The sequence below is a fragment of the Thunnus maccoyii genome, chromosome 13, assembly GCF_910596095.1.
Source record: "Thunnus maccoyii chromosome 13, fThuMac1.1, whole genome shotgun sequence".
Taxonomy (NCBI): Eukaryota; Metazoa; Chordata; class Actinopteri; order Scombriformes; family Scombridae; genus Thunnus; species Thunnus maccoyii.
Window position 1 is genome coordinate 6,374,256 of NC_056545.1, and position 25,622 is coordinate 6,399,877.

At 39.1% G+C, this 25,622-nt stretch overlaps 1 protein-coding gene across 4 annotated transcripts in view; it reads left to right on the forward strand.

Moving 5' to 3' along the window:
• Positions 1-15,612, forward strand: part of klf8 (Kruppel-like factor 8) — an 86,027-nt gene extending 70,415 nt beyond the window's left edge. For all 4 annotated transcript variants that reach the window (XM_042430597.1, XM_042430598.1, XM_042430600.1 and 1 more), the window contains exons 6-8: positions 2,169-2,280; positions 6,290-6,429; positions 8,685-15,612. In XM_042430597.1, the coding sequence (XP_042286531.1) occupies positions 2,169-2,280; positions 6,290-6,429; positions 8,685-8,866 (434 nt within the window). In that variant the 3' untranslated portion in view covers positions 8,867-15,612. The remainder of the gene's footprint in view (positions 1-2,168; positions 2,281-6,289; positions 6,430-8,684) is intronic.
• Positions 15,613-25,622: the final 10,010 nt, after the last annotated feature.

Genomic DNA, 25,622 nt, shown 5'->3' on the forward strand with positions numbered 1-25,622 from the left:
CATTTAGCCAGATTCATCTGCTTGTGGATTGTCATCCCTTAGTGTAAAGCTCAAATTGTACTTTCCACCTCAAAGGTCTGCATGCACCATTCAACACGTGTGGGCTACACGTCCGCAAACATAGACACCTGATGCAGTGCAAACAGGCCGGCGTGCACATTATTATCCATTTTGTTTTAAGGTGTCCTAACCATACTGAGAAATTAAAAAAAGAAACACTCCTACAGACTCACTTGCCATAGCACATAACAACAAAACTTCTCAGATTTGTATTTCTATGCAAAAAGCGTTAAATCTGTGTTACTCGCTAAACTCAATTTGACATCAAATTTCTAATCAAGTATAAAACCATAAACTTGTTTTAATTGATTTTTTGGCCACTTGGGGGCAGCGAAAACAAGCTGTAAACACAACAATGACATACAAGGGGAACCCAAAAATTCCCAGAATTGTTAAAAAAAACAAAACAAAAAACAAAAAACTATCCTAAATCTTTCAGTAGTACCTTCCTAATGTCCTTTAAAGAACTCTGCTTGAGATGTGATGCACTTGTCCCAGTGCTTCTCCCATTCCTGGAAACATTTCCTGTAGTCATCTTTTGTCACCGTGTCCAGAGCCTCCTGTGATTCTTCCTAGATTTCTTCCATTATGGCGAATCTTCTCCCTTTTAGTCCCAATTTTAGTTTCACCAAGCTCTAGACATGCGCCACCTAGAGGCAAATCCAATAACTACACCCTACTCCCGTGCTATCAATGCCTACCAGGAATTTTGGGTCCCCTCTCTTATAATCACTACCTAGCAAAACAGTTGCTTTTTTATACATCCTGCAGATATGATGTACGTTAGCATTCATTTGGAGTCTTTCTGGCCACCTGATGAATGCTCTGGTTTTGGTCTCCACCGACTCTCGGAGGAAACATCTGTCTCTGACGCAGCTCAATGCTTCAATGCACTTCAACTGAAGCTCTAGCCGCTACGAATCTCATTACATTGCCTACACCTTTAACTAGCTGACATGAAGATAACTTTTCTCAGAAATATCTTGCCAGCAGTTACTCTCAGCTATCAAGAATTCAAAAGCAAGAGCACAACCCCACAGTGACTATCCTCTCTGGTGAAAAAATAAATAAACTCAATGTGTTAGAATTAGTGTTAGCTTGCCAAAACTTGAGGACGACCAGCAGAGACTTCAGATAGCCTCGAGAGATTTGTCTTTCAGTTAATTGCTAATTAGCATTGTCTGTGAGTTCTGCAGAATATTTTTCATTAACATCTGTTCACATTGTCTTCCTCGTGCTTTTGACATTGTGAAAGTTTCTTGAAACAGGAGAGAAAGGAAGAAAGACAGACTCCTGAAATATTTTGTCTGTTAAAAGAAATTCAACACCAGAACAGGATTAGAAACTTTGACAAAGAGGGGACGAGGTTTGGCCATAAATTTGATCCATCAATTCTGCAGGCTGGCAGACCACATCTAACTACACACACACACACACACACACACACACACACACACACACACACACACACTTGGAGCAAGTCTTTGTCTTGCTAAGTTGCTGGAATTCAGGCATCGTTGTTAAGAAGTTATTAACCCCCTGCTGTTCTCTTCTTTCTGTCTCTACCCCTCCTCTCTGTCTTTTATCCTCTCGCTTTTTACATTTCACAGATTTATCTCTTCCTCTGGGCCTTATGTTTCTCTATCATCCTTCCTCAATTTCTGTCCATTCCACCATCTTCCGCTGGTTCTGTCCCTCCTTTCCCTCTTTCCGTCCATCCTCCTATCGTCATTCCCTCGTCCTCTCTTCTCACATTGAGTGCAGTATCTGTAGAGGGAGCATTATCTTCACCTTCATCTGTTTTACTTCAGCTGTCAGCACTCTGGCCATCATTCTATCATTTTATCATTTCAATATGAATATAAATTGTCACTTTTCAACCTCTCACTGACAACTACCTTGTTCTATTTGTCACATCCATGTCCATAGCTGCACTGCCTAAATGATTTTATTCTATTTTTATTTATATTTACTGTACATCGTATTTAGATCTTACTAAAAAAATGTCTTTCTCTACCATGTGTTTCTGTTGCATTGAGCATGTTGATGGCACTAGAGTTTCCTTGGGGATTAATAAAGTTCTTTTTTTTATCTTCTTCTCTCTGCAGTTCGTATCAAACCAGGTTCGACGTCTCCGGTGGAGTATCAGAGTGAAAGCGACGCGGAGAGCGGTACGGAGTCCGGCTCGGCCTCCCTCAGCGCCCAGAGCCTCTATGCAGGGTGAGTCCATGCTACAGAGGGACACAACAAACCCATTCAGGCATACAGCTCAATATCACATATTTAGAGAAAATATGCAGGCGTGAAAGTGGTACGATCCTGTAAATAAAATGGGACACACTGGACAGAAAAGCTGCGTTTACTGTAACATCAGAGCTGGGGATCTGTGTATTTTTCCTACTCAGGGTGATAGTGGAGGTGGGAACCAGTATATTAAGGGTACATTGTGTCTTTGAGCAGGAGTGGCACTGTGGAGCAAAGTTTAGATAAGCAGATTCTTGTTTTGTTTGGATCTTGTGCTCTCAGATTATTCATAACTACTCTGAAACTCTTTTGTTTTGAATTTCCAGGGAAATGGCTCAAGTTTGGACATGTAACAAGCTATCTTTGCGTCCATGGAGAGTTTACTTTTACATGTTTGATCCTATATACTTAGTTGCTCAGTTTGGTTTCTATCAGTCATACTAATAAAGTAAATGTCCTATATTTATTAGAGTTTAGGACAGTCTTACTCCTGCTTGAAAGTTGGGCCTGAATGTCAGCTTTTCTGACTTGATGCTAAATAAACCTGCCGCTTAGGCCTAGTTTTAGCTTTTTTGTGGCCTTATCTACCAAAAATTAAGCAACAGCTGCATCCTTCAGTTTCCTGCAGTTGCACATATGGGCAGCTGGTGGCAGTAATTTGTCAATGATAGAAGCAGCACATCATTAAAAGAGCAGAAGAAGGCCGCTAGTTGTAAACAAAGCAAGGTTTTACAACATTAAAAAGCAGCTTTGCTTTCATTTAAAGAGACAAGATGAGTGGTCAACATGTTCCTCTTAAAGGAATAGTTTAACATTTTGGGAAATACAATGAGAAGAATTTTAAAAATTTGCCTACCGACACTTCCAATGTTCACAAGTTAACTCATTATATCTTCTCTGTTTACCTGTACGTAAACAGAAATGCAAAAATGACAATTTGTTGCAGATATGTATTGGATTGATATCTTTAAGAATAACAGTTTAACAATCTGCACATCACCTCTGTGCAGCATCTCTAGCAGGGGTTTGACAGATCTGGTAGTTGAGCACTGGATTTGGTTTTGGACTTTGTAAAGGTGCGATGGTATCAAACCTGATACTATCGGACGACAAGACTCCGGGATGCTGCGCATAGTCGCTGTCAGCAAACAGTTCAAGAATGTAACTCCCTCTAAAACTACCAATTGTCATTTTACATTTCTATTTACTTATGGATTAAACAAAACAGCAAACACAATGTACATTTTGGACAGGCTTAATGCTAAGCTAGGCTAAACACATCCTGACGTCAGCTCCGTACTTAACACAAAGACTGAAAGACTGATATTGTTCTTCTCATTTCACTCCAGGAAACAATGTGAATAAGCACATTACCAAAAATGTTGAACTATCCCTTTACAATAAAAGGGATAGGGACAATATATTTGGGTGAGAAACATTGAATGCAAACAAAACTGTCTTTGTTAGAGCTGATTAAGGCATGGAGAAAGATTTTGTGCCAATATAAAACAAGTGTCTGCAAAACCATTGACATCATATAAGAACCATGAGCCATGCATGATGTCATCTCAGTGTAAAACCCATGATATGAGTCGGCAGGGCCAGGGAGAAAGAGACATTAATGCACAGCGGGGTTTATGGGAAATGCGGTCTTTTTGTGGATCACCTCCCTTGTCTCCAGCCTCTGGACTAATTACATTACTGCAGTGCTGCCATGACTGGACACTTATATAACCTTATATAACCCTCTGTATAGCGCTGGAGACGCCCTGGCTGTATCACAGGGAGACAAGTGAGTGCATGTGTTGGTGTGCACACATGTGTATACGTGCTTTGTTCACACTTCACAAATGAGGACATTTGGTCTTCTTGAGGAAAGTGTGGACATGTGAAAGGTTGTTAGGCTACTTGTAAGGCTCAAGGCTGCAGAGAAGTGAAGGTTAGGATGCCACTGAAGGCTCTTGCAAGTACAGTAAACACTACTACTTGTGTGTGTGTGTGTGTGTATGTGTGTGTGTGTCTTCGGTGTGTTTATTAGTAAATCAGGATGGAGCTCTTGCCACACCCAGAGGGCGAGGCTGCCTGACTGTAACTGAAAATCAGGGTGTGGATGTACACGATTAACTTAGTGCTGTAATCTGGTTTGTGTGTGTTTGTGTGTTTGTGTGTGTGAGCTTGAGTGAGAAAGAAAGAGACAGAAAGAACGTTTAATAGAAACAAAGTGAACAAGTGTGTTTGTGGATATTTGTGTTTTTTGTGTGATGAAGATTGTTTATGAGCTTGTGTGTGTGTGTGTGTGTGTGTGTGTGTGTTGCTGGGCAGGGCTGTCCCAGAACTGGGGTGTAAACAAGGTTACGTAATGCAGTTTGCCGTCACACCTCCTTGTAAAATGGCTAGAGAGAGAGAGAGGGAGAGAGAGGGAGAGAGAGGGAGAGAGAGAGAGAGAGAGAGAGAGAGAGGCTGCCTTTACAAGTCAACTTTATTTACATCTTGATTATCACATGAATATTAAATAAACTGAATACATTTGTCACAGTGTAGATAAGTCAATCTTTGACTTCTGAAAAATAATTCAGGAGAAGGAGGGAGGGTGAGAGAGGTAAAAAGGAGAATGAGACAAGGAGAGTTAAGAGTTTGTTGGTTTGTTGTTGTCTATTTGTCGCTGTGAGGAGAGTAAAAAATGCAAAAAAATATGAGGGAATCAACGAGAGAGAGAGAATGAGAGGAAGAGAGGGATACAGTAATGTTGAAGCTTTTGTGCAGCTGTGTTGAAGACAGTTTGACTCTCTGACGCCCCCCGGTGGTCCTAATCAGCCCCTGACATCACTTTCAAATTAACCCTGAATGTGATGACAGACAAGAAAATTTGTAACATAATAGCATCATGTGAAATAGTTCCAAAAAATAAACCTGATTACAAGTTTCTTGTGATTTTTTTTTTTTTTTTTATGAATGCATTTCCTAAAATGAAAAACAGATTCAGATTTATTAAGTCAAGACCATGTTACCATGGTACGGAGCACAAACAGTGACAATAAAATGATGGCCGGCAGCAGGAAAAAAAACATGTCACATAAATAAATTGCAATTGCAATTTACATGTTAATTAACTAAATTAATTTAAACATAAAGGGATAGTTTAAATAGTAATATCCAAGTACTTTTTTCACAAATCTTACATTTTAAGAGCCAGACTGAAGCCGGATTATTGAGACTGATAACAATATCAATATTTGAAATTTAAAAAATAAGTAAACAACACATCAGCTGCTAAACACATAACATGAGTAAAAAATTTAGACACATTTTGAACAAATTATAATGTTTTTAGTTTTCAAATTACAAAAGACCAACATATAAACTGAGTGGGATATCATACAGTGTTGAAATAAACATATCAAATAATAACATTGATTACTAATTTCTTTTCTGCAATTTCTTGCTACTTATTGGCCGCCATAGTTATATTCCAATACCAGTGTGTGATAAGCTAAAACAGATTTCTTCAGATAATACATCAGCCAGGTTTTAATCCATGAATTTGAACTAAACATAGTATGACTACTGTCATTGTAAAGGTCACGTTATGGACTCTTTTTTTCTCTTTCAGGTCTTAATATCTTCCAGTTATGTTTGGGAGTCCTTTGTTGATAACTCCAAAGTTACAAATACACCGTAATTTCCGTCTTCATGCAAGAGATAATTGAAATTCGAAGCATGGGTCACATGATGACACACTTTGGAGTTCGCCGTACCAGTTCTGTCTGACTCGTTACTTACATGTTGGTCGGTCTTCTTATTTTGGATAACAGGACGTTCTTGATGTAAACTCAACACTGTTTATGTGACAGTATTAACGTGGAGTGTCTTAAGGTCAAAGGCTTTTTTTTTGACAATTTGCAAGAAAATTAATGTAATCTTTTAAAGTTCTTTATCAGTGCCACTCACTCAATATTCTTTCTTCATCGCTCTTCCTCTGTCTCAGGTCTGTTATGGACTTGGAGCCGGTCGATCCAGATTCGCCGGACATCAAAAGGAGGCGGATCCACATGTGTGACTATGAAGGCTGTAAAAAAGTTTACACCAAGAGTTCCCACCTCAAAGCCCACAGGAGGATACACACAGGTGAGACCTGAGCAGAACTAAAGTATTAATAATAAATCACCAAATGTGTTTGTGTGGGATTAGTTGATTAGTTCTGCAGGTAAATTATTATTCGGGTTTCTTCCTCATGATTAATCCCTTTCCAGTCTGCCCATTTACAAAATTTAAGCACGTAACATAGCGTTATTTAAGATTTATTTCAACTTTCTTTTCCTGACATTTAGATTTTTAGATGTAGTGCTTTAGTATAGATTTCTACTGTACTACACACAATGGCTGAAGGAGGAGAAGAAACGGATTTGGTGGCGTATTCACTGACAAAGCCTTTTTCGACAAGGACACTCCAAGAAAAGCTGGAAATTGTGAGAAAGGGTCAACGAACCCTGCAGCCAGCAGCCCTGTCCCAGCCGGGGAACGGATATGTGCGGCACTTTCAGTTGAGCAACTATGAAAGGTACACCTGGCTTACAGCGTCGAAGGAACCTTGCTGGGAATGCAGAATGTTATTTTCAACCGACCAAATATGGTTTTTGGAGCCACACTGGGTTTGCAAATGTGAATTCCCTAACCAAGGCAGCAAAGAGACACCAGAGCACGGCAGGACACTTGCAAGCAACTGTGCTACTGAAAATGTTTGGAGGCACCCAAGTGGATCTGCAACTCAACGAACAAATGCGAAGGGAAATGGAGCTCCACAATGAAAAAGTAGGGAGATACTGAAAAAACTGATCGATTGTGTCATCTTTCTGGGTAAACAAGAGCACTCATTTAGTGGACACGATGAAAGCAAGGAGTCCACAAACAGGGGTAACCATGTCGATCTTTTCTGGCTGAGCACGACAAATACTTGCATTACCACCTTTCCACTAACAAAGTGTCTATTACTATACGACCTGACTATTCCTATAGCTGAAGTGTTGTGAGAGGAGATAAAAAGGGAGATCAATAACGCACCTTTTGTCACAGCTATGGTGGATGAAATTACAGATGTGAGTACTGCAGCCCAGCTGGCACTGGTGCTCCGTTACGTGACGGACACTGGTGTCAAGAAGAGATTCGTCAGATTCGACGATGTTACGAGTGGCAAGCGGGCTGATGCCGTTGCTGCTCTCATTATCTGATTCTTGGAGGATCACGAATGCCTGGATCAAGTTGTGGCACAGTGCTTTGATGGTGCTGCCGTCATGGCATCTGGACTAAATGGGGTGAAGTTAAGGTGAAGGCTCCTATAGCATTATTCATATATTGCTATGCACATCGACCTAATTTAATACTGACTGAAAGGGCATGGAAGCTTAGAAAATGTAGGATCTTTTTTGCACATCTCAATGTCCTAGCTGCATTTTTTTCCAGATCTCCTAAGTGCATGCAGCTGCTTGATGATATCTGCCAGCGGCTTCTTCTTTCTGCAGCACCAGCGAGGTGGCAATGTAGTTCCCAGGGCCCTATGTTCCCCGGATTTATATGGCACATAATGGGAACATGACAAAGCGTCCTGTGTTCCCCATCTCTATATAGCACATAATGGGAACCTGAAAAAAAATGTTCCCCAGCATATATTTGTTTGTGCTGATGTTCAAATAAAACTCATAATAATTAGATCCTATCAGGGTATACTGTAGATTGTCATTCCTCGCCAGTGGAATGTAACCTTTGACTCAAATGTGTCCTAGCACTGTTTGAAATATAGACTGTTTCATATTTACCATACAGACATGAGAGTGGTATCAATCTTTTCAACTGACTCTTGGTAAAGAAGAGAATAAGCATTTTTCCCCACAGTGTTGAACTGTTGAACATTGACAGTGATGTTTCCATAACCTCAACTAAATAGCTTCAGTTTAGCAGATTTAGCAGATCAGAATATACTCAGAGTCAGTTTTGAAACATATATTTTCAAGTTGTTTTGGAAGACACAAACAAGTGACCTGTATCTTTGTTCAGTTAATGTTAATGCAGACTGGAAAAAGGTGGACAGAGCAGGTTTGGCGCATTAACATTTTTCTGCAGTCTTGTAGCCAAATGCCATCTTTCTTCTACCAACATTCAACAATCACACAGTGGAAAATGCTTTGCGGAAAAGAGAGAGAGACTTTCATGGGTTGTTGGAAATTATGGGAGGTAGGAGGTAGGATTACAGGGTATTGAGGGTTTTTTTTTGTAAATTTTTGTTTCCATCAGTATCCCAGCCTCCCTTTTTCTTTCCCTCCTTCTGTCGTGTCCTCCCATCTTTTCCTCTCCCCTAACTCTTCTCCTTGTCTCCCGCCTCCCTCCAGGAGAGAAGCCCTACCACTGTACCTGGGAGGGCTGCACCTGGCGCTTCGCCCGCTCCGACGAGCTGACCCGACATTTCCGCAAGCACACAGGAATCAAACCTTTCCGCTGCACCGAGTGCGACCGCTCCTTCTCCCGGTCCGACCACCTCTCTCTGCACCGCCGCCGCCACGTCATGATGTGAACTCTGACCTCCCTCCTCCTCCCCCCTACCCTCCCAAACACCCACAAACTCCTCATCAACCTCCCCTACAAACCAACCTCTTGACCCTCTCAAAGTCCCTCACAGCACATCTTGTACCAGTTCGCCCCACTATATTTCCCTGCCTCCCCTCCGCTGCCTCTCACCTCCCACAGGATTTCAACCCCCATCAGCAGATAGAAAATGACATCTTCTTCCTCCTCTTCTTCATCTTGAAATCATAGGAACATCAGGAATGTGTCTGTGTTCATGTGTGTGTGCGCAGTGGAGGTGACAGGATTTTAACTGTGTGTGTTTCAACACATAATCATCATTACCGTCCACCCAACTACCCACCACCCCACCATCATCTTCCAACTCAGTCCCACCCCTCACAGAACACGTCCCCTCCTCAGAAAGAGAGGGATGGACAGATGGACTTCAAACAGCAGGGACGTTCATCCATCCATCCATCCATCCATCACATGCATCCATCCATCCATCCGGAGGAGAGGAGGAAGATGAAGGGACGAGAGGAGGAATGACGTGTGTATTGTTTTTCAACTTAAATGAGAAGGAAAATCTTCAGCCTGATGTCGCTTCAGCTGCTCTTCTTCTCTTTTTTTTTTAACAATATTAATTATGTACATATCCAGAGTTGGGAAGTTATGCAACTCCAAGCGTAAATTAAAGTTTAAATAACCCTTTTCCACACAGGAACTTTTCTAGGAATCTTTTTAGGAACTCTTACCTAACCGTTTTGACTGGAGGAACCTGGCAAAATTGGTAAATTATGATCTAAATCAGGAACTATCAGATCTAAGAAAAAGAAAATATGACTACAAATCTCACCAGACCTTCCAGTTCTTAACCATTGGTACTTGAAAGTTCTTGATACTTGGTTGGTGCTATGGACATATTTCGGTTGGTACCAAAAAAAAAAAAAGTATTAATGTCAATACCCTACTCTAATCCTGACCCATAGTTCCTGACCTCCAAAACGTCCCTGGCGTTGGGGGAAGTCTTCTTTAATGGACAAGGAACTATCTGGGTGGAGTAAAAATAAATGAGAACGATAAACTCAGCAGATTGTTTTCAGTCTCCATTTCCACCCCTGTTGCTACAGTAAACTATGAAATACATCACAATGACTCTGAAAATATTTTTGCACATGACAAACTACAACACAAAGGTACTTTTAGTTCCTGTTGTTCCTTGGTTCCTGGTAATATTTGATAGAAAAATGGCTAAAACAACCAAAACTCAGTTGGATTATATCAATTTGTAATCACAACTTTTAGATGAAGAATTTACTAAACTGTAATAGATTTTGAAAGGAGAGACTTCCCGACCCTGTGCATATCAGTGTATGAGTCTGTATGTGTGTGTGTGTGTGTGTGTGTGTGCGTATGTAGTGAGCTTTTTCACAGCAGCTGAAGTGACATCAAACACACATTTCCTCTAAATCTGTCTGAGGTGTCTGAGGTTAAGAAAAAGTAGTTTATTTTGTCCTGACCCCTACATCAACCCCAACCCCTCCCCCAAACCCCAACCCCAACCACACCCCCACCCCCACCCCCTACCCCTGGTGCAAGGAGCTTCAAGACTGTGAACTTTATAAAGATTCATTTGTTTTCATTGTATCAATCACATTATTGTTATTTGCGTGTTCTCCTCCCCCCCACCCCTGCACACACACCTTTCTTACTTGTACTTCGATAACAGTATTTGCTTTTCATGTGTCATTGTTGCTGTTGTTTTATGAAATAAGGCCTTCAGTTTTGCCTCTTTTTTTTCCCCCCTCTTTGCCAGATTTGGCGCTCTTAACAAAGATAGCATCCTTTTTTTTTTAATGATTTCAGATCCTTTGGTTGTGTTCTGAGGCTGTGAAAAAAAAAAGCAGAGGAGACACAAGTAGTTTGAGATTACAAGTAAAACTCTCGCGCAGGGAATAGGGGAGCTTTTCTGAGTGTGTGTTTTTTGCGTGTGTTGTTCGTGTGAGTGTCTGCGAGTGAGTGTGCATGTTTTGAGACAAACACATAATCAGAATTTAAGATTTTTACGAGTGTGTGTTCCGGGCACTTGTTCTTTTACCTCTTGCCCGTTGAGCCTTAATAACTGAAGTCAATCTGTAAAGGGCGAAACCAGAACCACTGACAGAGGACGTTTAGCTACTTCCCGAGACACTGTTTTTCCATCAGAACCTGGTCTTAGCAGTGTTGACTTGTTTATCTCCTTACTTTGTGCAGAAACGATGGTTTTGGTGCACAGAGAAACTCTAAAGTGCTATTTAACTAGTTAAATACTGAGTATTGGATGGTTTGAGCAGGAAATCTGCTGAATTGCTGCACAGCACAAATCAGGAAGAGGGCACTGTTCCTCCAGAGCAAGCAGATTTAAGAGTTTTTGATGAGAACAGAAGGGAGAAAAAATCACTGCTTCTTTAAAGTTAAGGAAAGGATCAGCCTCCTGCCGTTCACATGGATGGATTACAGGAAATATGGGTTTAATTCTGAGAAATTCAAGCAATGACAATATCATCACTGTCCAATTTGTTTACACCACAAATTATTTGACAGTTTGATTTCTACAAATCCTAACTGTAACCAGTATTTTTTGAATTTAGAAACAGCAGCAGACACATCAGCCACTTTTTGCCATCATGCTAACGTACCCAACAATGTACCTGTGGAGCCAACATGGCTGCCACTGAAAGCGGCACAGTGGCCAGGCCGTCTGTCAGTGGTTCTGGGAGAAACCAGGCACTGTGTCGGGCTGTCAGGGTCTGTAGTGCCGGGGTTTAAACCAAGGGGGAACTAAGCTCTCTCCTCACTAGCATTTCTAAAAGGGTCGCGGGGGTCAGTTCTCTTTCGACAGAGCTTGTTTTCCATGGTGATAGAACTTAATTTAATGCCTCAAAAAACTAACCACCAATTTTAACTGAGAATCTTGTTTTTCTGCCTTTTCCTCACAGTTTAGGTGTCTAAAACCCTCCTGGCATAACTCCCCAATCTGTACTGAACCAAATCTAATCAGCAAACCTTTTGGAACAGAATTGACCCCCCCTTGACCCTGTTCTCTAACCTACAGCGTCCATGTCTTAAGTGGGCTGTTTTTCAGCCCCTGATCTGGGCTGAACTTGATTATGCAACATAACGCGACCTCGCTCCAAGCGCTGTTCTGAACTCAGTAGTAGAGCACTATAGCTGGTAGTTGTACTGCTGATATGCAGCTCGCATAGGTTATAACAAAGAATCTTAAAGGGAGGTCAGGATGTGTAGAAGCCTGTGCTGTCGATCACTGAACGAAGTGCTCCATATAAAACACTCCGAAGCAAAAACACAGGAACTCATGTGTTGTGATGTCTTAAGTGAGGGTATGTGATCAACGGAACATGCTTTTTATAATCCTGATGTGTTCCTTTACAAAATAATAAAAAGGCAAAAGACATTTTGCATTGAAGATAAAATAGGGAGTACTGCACTGGGTCAAGAAACGTAGTGTTGGTGATGTTGAAGTAAAAAATCAGGTGCTCTTCAAGGATAGCGCAAGTAGTTCGAGTAAGAATTAAGCTGGACAGACATTTTGCTTTGGCAGCGCTGTTCTCGTTAGTGATTTGGAGTTGTTGTGGTCATTTCAAAAGCTGGCAAGTGAGAGCAAAATGTTAGATTTTCATAGAACTGAGATGGACGTGCAGGCTTCCTGTCAACTGAGTGCATGCCATGAACAGGGCAGATTGTTGTTTGGTCTGCACGCTGCAAACGAAAAAAAAAAATCCCTCTTAGCAAGTCACTGAATCTGTTTTTGGGACTTTGAAATCTTATTTTTCATAAATAAGATCAGCTTCATTGAAGGATATTGTCACTCATATCAGTAAAAGTATGGGAAATGGTGTCATTTTTTTCCATTATATTAAGAATCTGAACTGAATTCAGTCACTTGTTTTGAAGGATTTTGTTCTTTTTTGCAGTGCAGAGCAAATGCAATGTTCCCAATTCTCTTAACATCCCCCTCTGCTTCAACTAAAAAAAAAGTTACTAAGCACATCTTTCTAGAAGAGTATATGCATTTGATTGCAATTTTCTTTCTTTTGTAAACTGTTGATAAAGACATTAAGGACAATGACAAATAATTAAGAGAAATCCATGTACATAAATGTATATAATCAAAAAGTGCAGAGTAAATGTAACGGGTGAATTTCTATTTTTAACACTGACTAGATAATGTGAAAAAAAACTTTTTTTTTTTCTCCTTCCTCCTCTGTTGGTTTGATGAAATGTGTTTCATCATGTGTTCTTCTTTTCAAATCTAACAATACATTTGTTTTGTAGTTTCTTAAAAAAAAAATATATTGGTCCCACTTGTGTTGTGCACACTTGTGTTGCATGGAGAGTAGCCTTCTTGTTTTCTTATAGTGACGTTGGTGAGCATGTCAGTGTGTGTGAGACAGTGGGGTTACCTTAACATTAATGACCCAAGGAAAAAAAAAACACACCCTACTGAGAAATCATGTTGAAAATTAATAACCAGATCCATTTATTTCAACAGAGCTTGACATTTCTGCACTGGACCTGATTGAAATATCATTAAAACAGTCAGTTAAATACAATATTTAGCTGGTTCTGGTCAGAAAACATTTTTTACTCCCAGTTTCAGGTGTGTTCAGACAGAATATTTCAGGTCAGATAGGGCTAAAGTATTAATGTTGTGGCTATTTTGGGTAGACTGACATGAATCGATTGCCCAGTTCACACTCTCCTGACTCATAGTGGATTGATTATGTTGAAGAGTTACAAGATCCAAACATATCCAGAACAGATACAGAAAACCAGCTTTCTAATATTTTTATTACAGTTAAGTTTGAGAAGTTCCCAAATAAAATATAGACAATTAAATTATGTTAGTGTCTCTCCTCCTATTTGAAATTCAAATATTAACAGGAGTAAGATTTTAACTTAGAAACCAAAATCATCCACGTGTCATTGGTAGATAATTTGCTCAGGTGCTACATGCTAAAATGTTAGCGTACTAGCACTGTAAGATAAATGGGTATCTACTGCCGTTCTGATCATAAGTAAGATGAAAATATATTTTTCTGGTTAGCTTTCAACACCAACATGTCCCATGATGCCTTGACTATCTGCCAGTGGTTAAGATTCATGGGATATGTTGTTGTTGTTGTTGAATGCTAACAAAATAACTGTTAATATCTGCCTATGTTATATATATATCTATGTTAAAATAGAGGTGTTTGCATTTTTCAATCCAGTATGGTAGTGGATACCCATTTAGTTCAGAATATAGACAGAGCTTTGTTGAAAGATTGATAAAAAAGACCCTCTTTGGGAAAACGCACTGAAGCTAACTGAAGAGAAGCTAGCAAGGAACGTGACAGGACTTGAGCTCTTAATAGACTCGAGTTGATTTGGTAAACTATGGAACAGCTTAAATCCAATTTTCCTACCCAAACCAATCAGTTCATCCAAATAAAAAAAAAACCCTCTTCTTCTTTACCTCTAGTTATGTGTAGCCACGCGATGTAGCCTAGCTTTGGTTTTATTTACTCGAGTTTTGAGAAATCTGTGGGGAACAAGATGCAATGACGGTGAATGGAATTTGTGGTTCACTGAAAAAACACTTCAGAATTCAACAGAAACATCACAGTAACTACGTTTTTGAAATAATCGTAGCTCAAGGTCAGTTTTCTAGTTCCAGTGTCAGTGGTAAAGACACTGTCAATGCTTCGATCTTTTGAGTACCACAAATTGAATTCCATACACCTCCATTATATTGTGATATAGGCAGAATTTAGAGACATCTAAAAACCTGGAAAAATAAAACCAGAACTATCTGTGTGACTAGATATCACTACATGTTTGTGAAAGAACGTGGATGAAGTAACCCTTCAATTTTTTTTGTATTCAACAAAATAGATCCTAAGCCCCTTTTATTTGTAGGAACATGTACCACACACACACAACACAAATGTGTTATTATGTAAATGAACATGATATTGGTCCATTGCTTTACAAGCACAGTGATCAGCTCTGGTGATCATCATAGCAGCTAAATTGGTAAACACACACACACTAAAACCTTCAGTGTCACAAAGAGGACAGTCAGTTATTACATTTCAGAGCCTGTTGACGATGACCCTGACAAAGTCTTTCCGCTGGTTTTAAGAGTTGTTGCCAGGAGACTGATGCATGTGTACATGTCTTTCCTGCTTCCTGTTGGTTTTTTGCCATTTGTGCAAGCTTGTTTTCCTCTGTATTCTTCTAAATCTTCTGTTCATGTGCAAAGCAGGGCACTGAAACATTAAAAAAAAAAAAAAAGTTTTGTATCCCTGCTTAGACCTTAACCCAGGATAGAGTTCATGTCTGAGGGTGACGTCACTGACTGTGTCCGTCTGTGTGCGAGTGCCTCGACTCACCACGAATCATTTCCTCTGCAAATCAGAACTTTTAGGTATTTTCTATTGAATGCAGTAACTTATGGGCCAGTACTATATTTACTCAGTGCAATGCAGTTATCATTATAATAATAAAATTATTAATAATATGTTTTCTTTCTTTTTATTTTGTATTTGTACAGAACAAATGTGTAAAGATCAGTGAGGAAAACGTGAGCTTTTTGATACTGTGACTCATGGTGTTGAAAAGTCAGTTTCTCCCTGTACAGTTGTGATTTATTCCCCCCCTCCCTCCCTTCTTCTTTTATAGAATAAAAAATGTTTTTGGTGCAATTTATTTTGGTGTCTGTGTGTTGTTTCTTATACTTGGGGTGATGCCCCTATTCAGAGTCCAGCGGCAAGATAAACAGCAGTTCATCGATGTTATGGAAGAGGTCAAAAGTCAAATGATCATGTTATAAAGTCCTGAGAAAATGACAATGCAGAGGAGATTGAAAGAGAGTTTCCAATGAGAAAGAAATATGGCTCTTAGGAAGAAAAGAGGTAAAATTTCATATCAGTGACAATAATTGCAGATTTGTTAAAAATGAAATTAAAAAACATGAGACAAGAGAATACTTTTATCATGTCCATAGTCACAATTTTTAATTATTGTGAAATTACAGGCCAGTATCCTATGGAGGATAATGTCAAAGTTGAAAAATGTTCTTTTTGTGTTATCTGTAAGAAAACATTTATAAAGACTGGCTCTGTGAGGCTGTACTATGACTGTCACCATCTAATATTTGCTAATAATATTATAAGAAATAAGAAATAAACACAAAGTACAGCTCAGGCTGATGGGAATGTCATTAGTTTTTCAGGATTTAGTCATTAACCAAAGTATTGTTGAAATTGAAATGTTGACCTGATGGTGGTGTTAGATGAAAAAACTAAAATTCATTCTCTGGGCATCATTAATTTCTGAACTAAGTGTGGTCAAAAATAAAAAAATTAAAAATAATCTGAAATCGTAAAAACCGAACATAAACACACTTTTACAAACTTTAATTTGAAGAAACGTTCTCCCTTTTAAGACTTATTATTTATACCAAATATGTGTGACTGTATTACAGGGAAATGTAAATAATATTAAACCTATTTTTTCTTCTTTTATTAAATGGTGCAAACATTAATAGATCACACATGCATCATATATTTAATGAAGTATGTGTAATGTAATATAATGTATATTTGTATATGTTTTGTTGTTCTGGAACAAACAGATTATATGATATTGTCCAACAGTGTGCAAAAAAAGTTCCATCGAACTGTGAGACTCCTTAAGAGGAATTTTACTGAGAATGTTGGAAGCACTAAAGGTCAAGTTATTTTTTATTTATATTGTAATGATGACTGTCATAGGCTGACACGTGAATATTTTAATTTTTATTACATCACTGATAAATGAAATCAGTGTGGTGTGACACACGATACACTTGTATGTTGAACTGTCCGCCACAAGAGGGCACATTGTAACAGAGAATGGGAGGAAAACTGAAGGAATCCCATCAGGGAGGAGAAAGAGACACAACATCCATCTCAAGTAGCAGAAACTGTCAGCAGAGGAAATGTTACAGGTGTAAACATCTAAGTAATAACTGAATCATTTAAAATGTGGGTTACTCCCTTTAAAATGTTCTGACCTCATGTTTTAAAAAAGAAAAGTTTAGAGAGGATCCTTCATTTGAAATCCAAACAGAAGAAGACTGAGATCAAACTCAGTTAATAAATGAAAACCTCATTGACTAAAGCATGAACCAAGTAATAAAAACCTTTTCTTTGTGTGTGTGTGTGCACGTGTGTGTGTGTGTGTGTGTGTGTGTGTGTGTGTGTGTGCGTGTGTGTGTGTGTTGGCTCTGGATGTAACTCTCTCTGCTTTTGCCGTTTCCTCTAAATAGGTTTATTGGCCTCATGCAGTCATGATCAGGCCAATCATTAACATACAGCGACAGCCGTTTGATTCATGCAGATGCAGATGGAGACAGACAGACGCTATATAAATGCAATAAAGAACAAAACTTTGCTACTTTATGTGATTTGGCAGTCTGCAGAACAACGCTCAATCAGGACAGGAAGGGACTTGCACACTGCCGAGCTCAGCTGCTGTGGCCTCTTAATCTGATTTACTTATTTTTTAGTTTTTGTGAGTTCCACTGTAATGAATCATAGGCTACCAGCTCGCTGCTGTCCTAACTGCCTGGTTAATTTTGGCCACGAAATCCTGTTTTTGCCTCCCACACAGAGGACCACAGATTTGCAAGAAAGCAGAGTCTCCATTTTATCTTCATGTTTGTTTGTGTGTGATATTTTGTCCTAGTCATTTTAGAATATATTTTAAGAGCAAAGTTCATATGATTTTGTAAGACAGTAAAGGTGCTTGAGGACAGACTGTATGACATGTGGGACAGATATAATTAATGTGTGTTATATCAGCTATATCAGGAACCAAATCTAGGTTTATTACAATAACTGTACTTGTGCAATCGCTAATGATTCTCTTGAACTCCTCCACTACAACATGCAAAGTTTGTGTCTGACGCATTGAGCTTTACAACGAAGTCGCGCCGCACAACGGTTAAGACCAGTTTCCTACCACCTGCGAGGTGTAAACTGCTTCAAACGTCAATGGTGTGCTTTTTGCAGTTTTGAAGCTATCACCAACACAATGCTTCATACATCACTGCTTTGGAATAATTAAACAAGCACGTGTGACATCAGTACTTTGAGTTCTGTTTTTGTTTTTGTTTTTTTTGCCTATACTTGTTGACAGTTTGGCTATTTTCTCCATGAAAATTCATGCAGAGCTATGAGTAGTTCCTGTTTGCACAATATACAGACAACTATCACTGGATCATGATTATGATTATCAGGCAAGATCTGTACTTATGCTTACTATGTTTTTTTTCTAGGCGGATTTATGGACTTTTATCCACAATTGAAATTAGAGATATGAATTTCCCCAGAAAGCGAAAGTCACGTTGAATCTACCGTTTGTACAATGTCTCTGTCTTCAGATTTGAGTGATTTATGATTCTGAGTAGCCTGAGTTTGATTTTTTGACGCAAATCACTTTAATTAGGCCCTAAAGCCTAATGAGGAGAATCTATAGGCTGCTTTTAGATACATTTTCATTGTCATTTCTTTTTAGAAACTCACTTTCCAGTTGGCTGTCTGATAGGCGTCTGCCCTATTCCAAGACATGTTATCAGTCGGAATTTATCCACAGGTCAATTACCTTGGCAAAAACCGTGATCATGGATGATAAGATTTCCTGGAGGCTGTGTACACTTCTGTGAACTTAAACGTGTTTGACTGAATGCAGCCATTGTAGACAGACAGACAGACAGACAGACAGACAGGCAGCCAGGCAGGCAGGCAGGTGGGCAGGCAGACATCATCATAGCTAAACCCGTTGGGACAAACATCCAACAGAATCTTTACATGCAGAATTCTGCAGATACATCTTACATATGAACAGGAAAACACCAACAAATGCATTCAGAGCAGAATTAGGCAGATACCCACTGGTAATAACATTTAAAAGAGAGCACTCAATTTTTTTAATCTACTTAAATCCAGCCCCCTAGACACCTTCCATTCCAAAGTCTTCCACACCCAAGAGCTGAGCCCAGAAAAGAGTCCCCCTATGTAACTTGGTGCTGGGACTAACTGCCCCGTCTCAGAAGCAGTCTGACCAGTCTCACACCAACACTGCTTTCCAAACAACAATCAGAATAAATTAAACTATAACGCAATGCAAAAAAAACAACAAACAAACTATTTGGAACATCAGAAAAAAGAAACTAGATTAGAAAGTTATCTGGCCCTAAAAAGAGTTTATCTCTCTACTGTCAGAGATAGAAAGCCGAGACGGATCTTAACGAAGTGCAGGCTCAGTGACCACAAACTGGCCATTGAAAAGGGACGACACAAAAAATTATGGCAACCAAAAGAAAAACAAAATATGTGGTCACTGTTTCGACATTTGAGGTTGAGACAGGGATGCACCATTCCTCCTACAATGTAAAACAGTGAAATAAGGAACATTTACTTAAACAACTCTATAATTTCAGATTTCAAAGAGCTCAAGACCTCTCAAAATTAAAAATACTCCTAGGAGAAGGAGACAGGCCATATCCTGCTGCCCAATATGTACCAACATGCCATAACCTGAGGGCAGTGAATGACCTAGACACACACATACACACACACACACACACGTACATGCATAGGATAAACTGCATATATATATATATATATATATAATTAATATATATCAGTCTTAATGTTGTGTTAATGTTATTTTGTTTCATTGATTTGACAGACAGAGGACTGCTTGTATGAGGCTTTTGACCTGCCTGTTCCAATACAATTGCTTTAGATAGATTGTTTTTACATCATAATACAATATACACTTTGTGGGTTTGGTGGGACTTGTCCGAGCAGCTCTTTGCTAAACCGTAAAGCCAGGCGAATACTACAGCTGATCCCTGAATGTCTGAGTGAGTGACAAGTCACAGTCTACAGGCTCAATGGGTTGTTTTGACAGATATGTTGGCTGCTTTCCCTTTTCCATCCTCTCACATTTCGTGTGGGCATGGCACGATGTGCTGGCAGCTTTTGTCTGCAATACTGTGTCAAAAATGTAAGCGGTTGAAACAACGCCTGTATACAATGATACTGGTCCGGCCACGTTGACAAAAGATGTTGAAACGGTTCATGTGAGGTTTTGTAATCAAAAGGATCCTCACCTGCACTTTGATAGACATGATTGTGAGATATTGTTGTCCTAATTCTGTGTTTACAGTTACTTTTAAAGTTGCCAACATACCTCTGCTAAAGTTTAGCAAGCGAAAATGATTGAATGATGAGATTTCTTGCAGATGATGGATGACGCGATTCAGGGAATTTCATTCCAAATGTGTCAAGTGATGTTCTCTGGCTTATGTCTTAACAAGTCATTCATTTCTGTACCTTGTGAATTCTCTGTTAAGTCTGACATCCTGGTACGAGTTTCACAATGCACCAGAGATCTTTCTAATATCAGTTAAAGACAGTTTCCAAAAAATATAAAGACGATTGAAAACATTCTAAAAAGGTTGAAACTGTCACTTTGCTGCACGCTCTGTCCACATCCACAAAAGTGATGTGATAAAAGCTGGGAAAACTTGAAGTTGGATCACTTGATTTGTAGATCAATAAATCAGGCAACTCTCTAATTTAATCTAATGGTCTAATTGTAGATACTAAAAAGTTATTTGCAATGTAAACACAACTCACTGTGGACTCATGACTTCAAACATGGATACCAACAGCTCTCTCTTTGGTCAACTTCGAGTGTTTTTAATGTAGATGTTGCAGACTTTCTCATCAACAATTTGAGTGATACATTGCACACTGAAGCCTATGTTCTTCAGTGTGAGTTCCTCAGAGACATATTTAAGAGAGGATTGCAGGCAGCGCTACAGAATCAGTCAGACAAGTTTTAACAGGAGTTTTACTGCTGTGGCTGTGGAATGAGCTGCAAGCCGTGCAGCCAGCCTCACCAGGCCCCCAGGTGAACGCTCACAACGAGACAGCGGCCAAAGAAAATGTACCTGAACAGAAAATGGAAAAGCAACTGATGGTAGATAAACAGGTGAGTCATCTGAGTACCTGGAGTGAACAGTCTGTGGCATTTCTGTTGCCAACATCAGTGTATGTTAACATCTGGGAACATCAGGACAGGTTGCACATTTATGCTTAAAAGAGAAAAGGTAGGACATGACAGGACTTCTTATTGGAATGATCCACCACAATTATCTCTTGTTGAAGCTCTATTCAAGTTTTATTGGCAATCACCAAACATAAAGCATTCCATCCAACCCTTATCTTAAACTGCAGAAAAACCTGGATAAAACTTTTCTACACAAAAACATAGTCAATTCGTCACCCTCTGTGTCCAAACAAGACTAGGAATTCAAAGCAGTGCTAGCGGCTCTATGAGGCTGAACAGTAGTGCTTTGAGCTAAATGCTAACATCATCATGCTAACATGCTTGAATTACAGTTAGTTATAGTAGCTGATGGAAATGTCATCACTTTAGCTGGTATTGGACAAATTAAAAGTTTGACCTGATTATGGTGCTAGAAGAAAAGTCAAGGGATTCACCAAAATTATTGCAGTTCATCCTGAAAGGGACATGAATGTCTTCACCAAATTTAATAGCAATCCATCCAATGGTTGTTGAGCCATTTCACTCAAAATCAGAAATGTAAATGTCATAGAGGCACCATGGAGGAAGAGTAAAGGGATCAGGATACTATTATCTGGGAACCATGACTGGCTGTACAAATGTTTTTGCCAAGTCATCAAGTAGATGTTGGGATATTTCGCTGCATTTACAAAAACTTTGCCTCTTGAGGAAACATCAGAGGATCACCAAAGTTAAGTCATCTTTTTATATCTATCTTTTATACATATTTTCCTCATAATTATGCCTGACATACAGCATTTGGAAACTCTGGGACCTTGAATATAATAAGAAAATTGTGGGGTTGAACAATACAGCACAACATGTATTTATAGTGGTGGACAATCCCTGGGTTTAGCAGGATAAAGGAGGTTAAATGATGTGGAAAACACAGATATGGAACTACTAACTATGTTCTGATGCAGTAGATGTTACCAATTTTTCTGTCAGTCTTGTACATGAAAAACTATAAAGATCAGCTCGGGGAAAAAAACACATTTAGCTGCACACACTGTAGATTAGTATTGTATGTACTGTAGGTAATACACCCTTGCACACACACAGAGTACATTACGTGTTAACAAAAAGGGCGTTGTCCCAGATGATGAGGCAAATCTCTGAGGCTCCCTACTGAAAGCATCTTGGCACAAACATAATGATTACTTTGCCTTCCGGCAAAATGCAGCGGTGACTCCCTCTCTGCCTTTAAACTGTTTTATTCTTCTTGCTTAATTGTTGACTTTTTTTCAGTCAAACTGGCAGGTTTCTTCTGTGTCACGTAGCCCCAGCAGAGCTGCCCGGCGGCATTACCTTTCACCTGCCACGTCACGCAAAGACAATCAGGTATCTCAAACCTGCAGAGTATAATGGAGGAGTCAATGCAGGGAAATGATTAACCCTGTTTCTTCTCTGTTTCTGTAAAAAACTGTCAATAACTTCTTTTTAATATTTTACCAAATCTTGTATCACCTCATAGACAGGATGTTATCGGCATCTTACAAAAAATGTCATGAACAAATTATGATTCATATGGCAAATGGACTGTGACTTATATAGTCTTCTGACCACTCAAAGTGCTTTACAACACGTCAACATTCACACACACATTCATGCACTGATGGCTGCCATGCAAGGTACCAACCTGCTCATCAGGATCTAATCTAATCTAATGCACATTCACACACTCACACACTGTTGGGGGCTCAGTATCTTTGGGGGTTCAGTATCTTTGGGGTTCAACTTGGGGTTCAGTATCTTGCTCAAGGACACTTCAACATGCGGATTGGAGGAGCCGGGGATCAAACCGCTGATCTACCTGCTCTACCTCCTGAGCCACAGCCGCTCATATCAAACAATTGCCAGCTGAACTCGGCACTGATGCCAGCTATTTAAAAAATTGTAGCATATGTTCACACAAACAGTTTGTTTCTTCGGTCTGAACCGAACACATCAAGTTTATTTTTAACACATTTTTGCATGTAGTTCATTTAGATTCACAACTGCTCAAATACAAGCAGCGTATGGCCTCCAGTAGCTTGATCACTGGTCAAAGCTTTGGGATGACATTTTTCAGAGTAGGTTCAGTGAGAGACACATGTCAAGGAATTGATAGTTTATAGTATAGTTACAGTTAGATTTGATGGAGCTCTCAAAGAGTCTGAGCAGCAACACAGATTCTGCTGGCAGAATTGATCCCCCTTAATAAACATACATGAACATTAAATCTCAGTTAAATCAACAATATCAAAAGCTTTGCATGTCGCATAACAGCAAAGTAATAGTGAGAAGCGTCAGTTTATAAATGCTGCCTTGTACACCTGTCTGATTGTACGATGTGCATGCATTGGCCCCTCAGTTCAGTCTCTGTCTGAAACAGGCTGTTTAAGCCCCTGTCTCTTTAAGGCCTCCCTCCATTGGTTAACTTCAAGAAGCTGCCCCTAACCCTAACCTTCAGCAGACTTCCGCCTGCTCGAGAGGCTACGTAAACAAACAATAGTAGGATTTAACTTCTTTTTCTTGTTCCTTACTCAAAATGTCAACTTATGAAATACATCCATACATGTTCGAGTTGAAATGTGAAATACATTGTATTGCATGTCTGAAATATGCAAGTGGACAACATGAAGAAACCATGGAACAACCTTAACAACAAAGGCTACGTCATGCACAAACAACCTGACGTCAGTTTGATGGGGAAATACAGGTAACCTTGCAAATGAAGTGTTCAGAGCAGGCTGAAGCCCTAGCTTTTGACTTAAAGGCAGACTTTTTACATACGATCACCTCATGTTTTGGAACTTTGACCACATTATATCAGAAAATGACAAAAGGCATGTTATGTCCCCTTTAGGATCAACTAAAAGAGTAAAAGAGCTTTTTTTTGATAAGAGTGGTGAGATTGAATATGAAATTTGCAGGCCAGAAAACCAAAACAATGGGCTGAAATATACTAAAACACTGTAGAACTGAGGGGAACTAGTTAGGTGATAATTCTCACTATGAGAGACCCCTCTCACTTTACATATAATCATTTGATCCATTATCAATGTATAAATATTGATAGTGCACCTTGAAGTGACCAAACTTCCCAGTTTGACTAAGACAGTCCCAGTTTTGAACAATACATTTATGAATAATACACAAATATCCCAGAAGTCAACAAATAACACTTTGACAAATAACAAATGCAAACCATCTGCTGACATTTTTATGGTTCCTGAATATTTCTCAAGTTCCTTCCTGTTCATGATATTTAATCATAAAATAAATCAGTAAAGATTGAGAGCTTTGATGTCTTCCAAGAGGTTCCTTATCAGGACAGATGCATCATCAGTTTGGATGAGTGACAGCAGCTAATGGTTTATTTGCACAGTACATGAGTGAGTGGCTACATTTGACGGCTTGTTTGTTTAAATGATGTTCTGTCATCATTTATTTCTTCCTCAATTTCCGCTCACTATTTACTTCCCCACTTTGACTAAAAACTCCTATTTTTTTGAAGAAAAATTGTGCTCAAACATCAAAGACACAAGAAAACAAATATACTATTTTATGAATTATTTTATTTCATTGCAGCATCAAACAGAAAACAGAGAAAAACAGCATTGTTGTTCTTATTAATTTGTACATAAACTGGTGAATTCTTGTACACACATGAAGTATCAAAACCAGAGAAAATTAAAAACACATTTGCATACGACTGATCTAAAATCCCATTATTTAAAAAAAGAAAAAAAAAATATTAATATTAGAATGCAAACAAACAAGTATTTACAGTCATCTGAACTAAAACTACAGTTATGTACACTTTGTGTGGTCACTTCTCCTTCCATGAGAAAGACAGGAGAACTTGTTTCCTTGGGAAGGAACTTAAAAAAAAAAAAAATCATAGTGTTGAAATAACAGGATGCGTTTCCTCTCAATGAAAACAAGTCAGACAGATTTAGGTCAATCAATGCTTAACGCTTGTTTTATCCTCCATGGAGTACTGTGTGGGTGCAGCCTCCAGCCTCGGTGCAATATGAACCGATTGAAATAACAATCACATTAAAATGCTTATGTGACTGTTTAAACGTTCTACTATCATCGACTTGTTACTTTTAATTAAATGCCAAGTAAATATTTTTTTAAATTTCTTCGATTCCTTAATGACATTTTTTCCCAGACTTTGGATGTTTCAGTTCAGTTCCAACTGACATCATGAAATCAAGCGAATGTTAATCTGCTGCTCATCGTGTTATGAGGACTGACATCTATGGGAGTCTTTCACCAGCTGCACTGTGCATTAAAACAATCAGGAAAACAATCTTGATTACAGAACAGGTCTATCCACCCATCTCTGCCTTTCTTGAGTTCAAGTGTTGAACAAATACAGGAGAGAAAAAAAAGGGGATAAAAAAAAAAAAAGCGTTGAATAGAAACTGCAAGCAAACCGCAAACTGTTGTCAAAGGAGCTTGGTCGCCGTGGAAACGGGCAATGTCATGGATACAAACATTGGCAAATCGCTCTGCTCTCTGAGCTCGACAGGTATTACCTGTGCTGAAACAACTAGGTGATTATTAACTTTTCCATG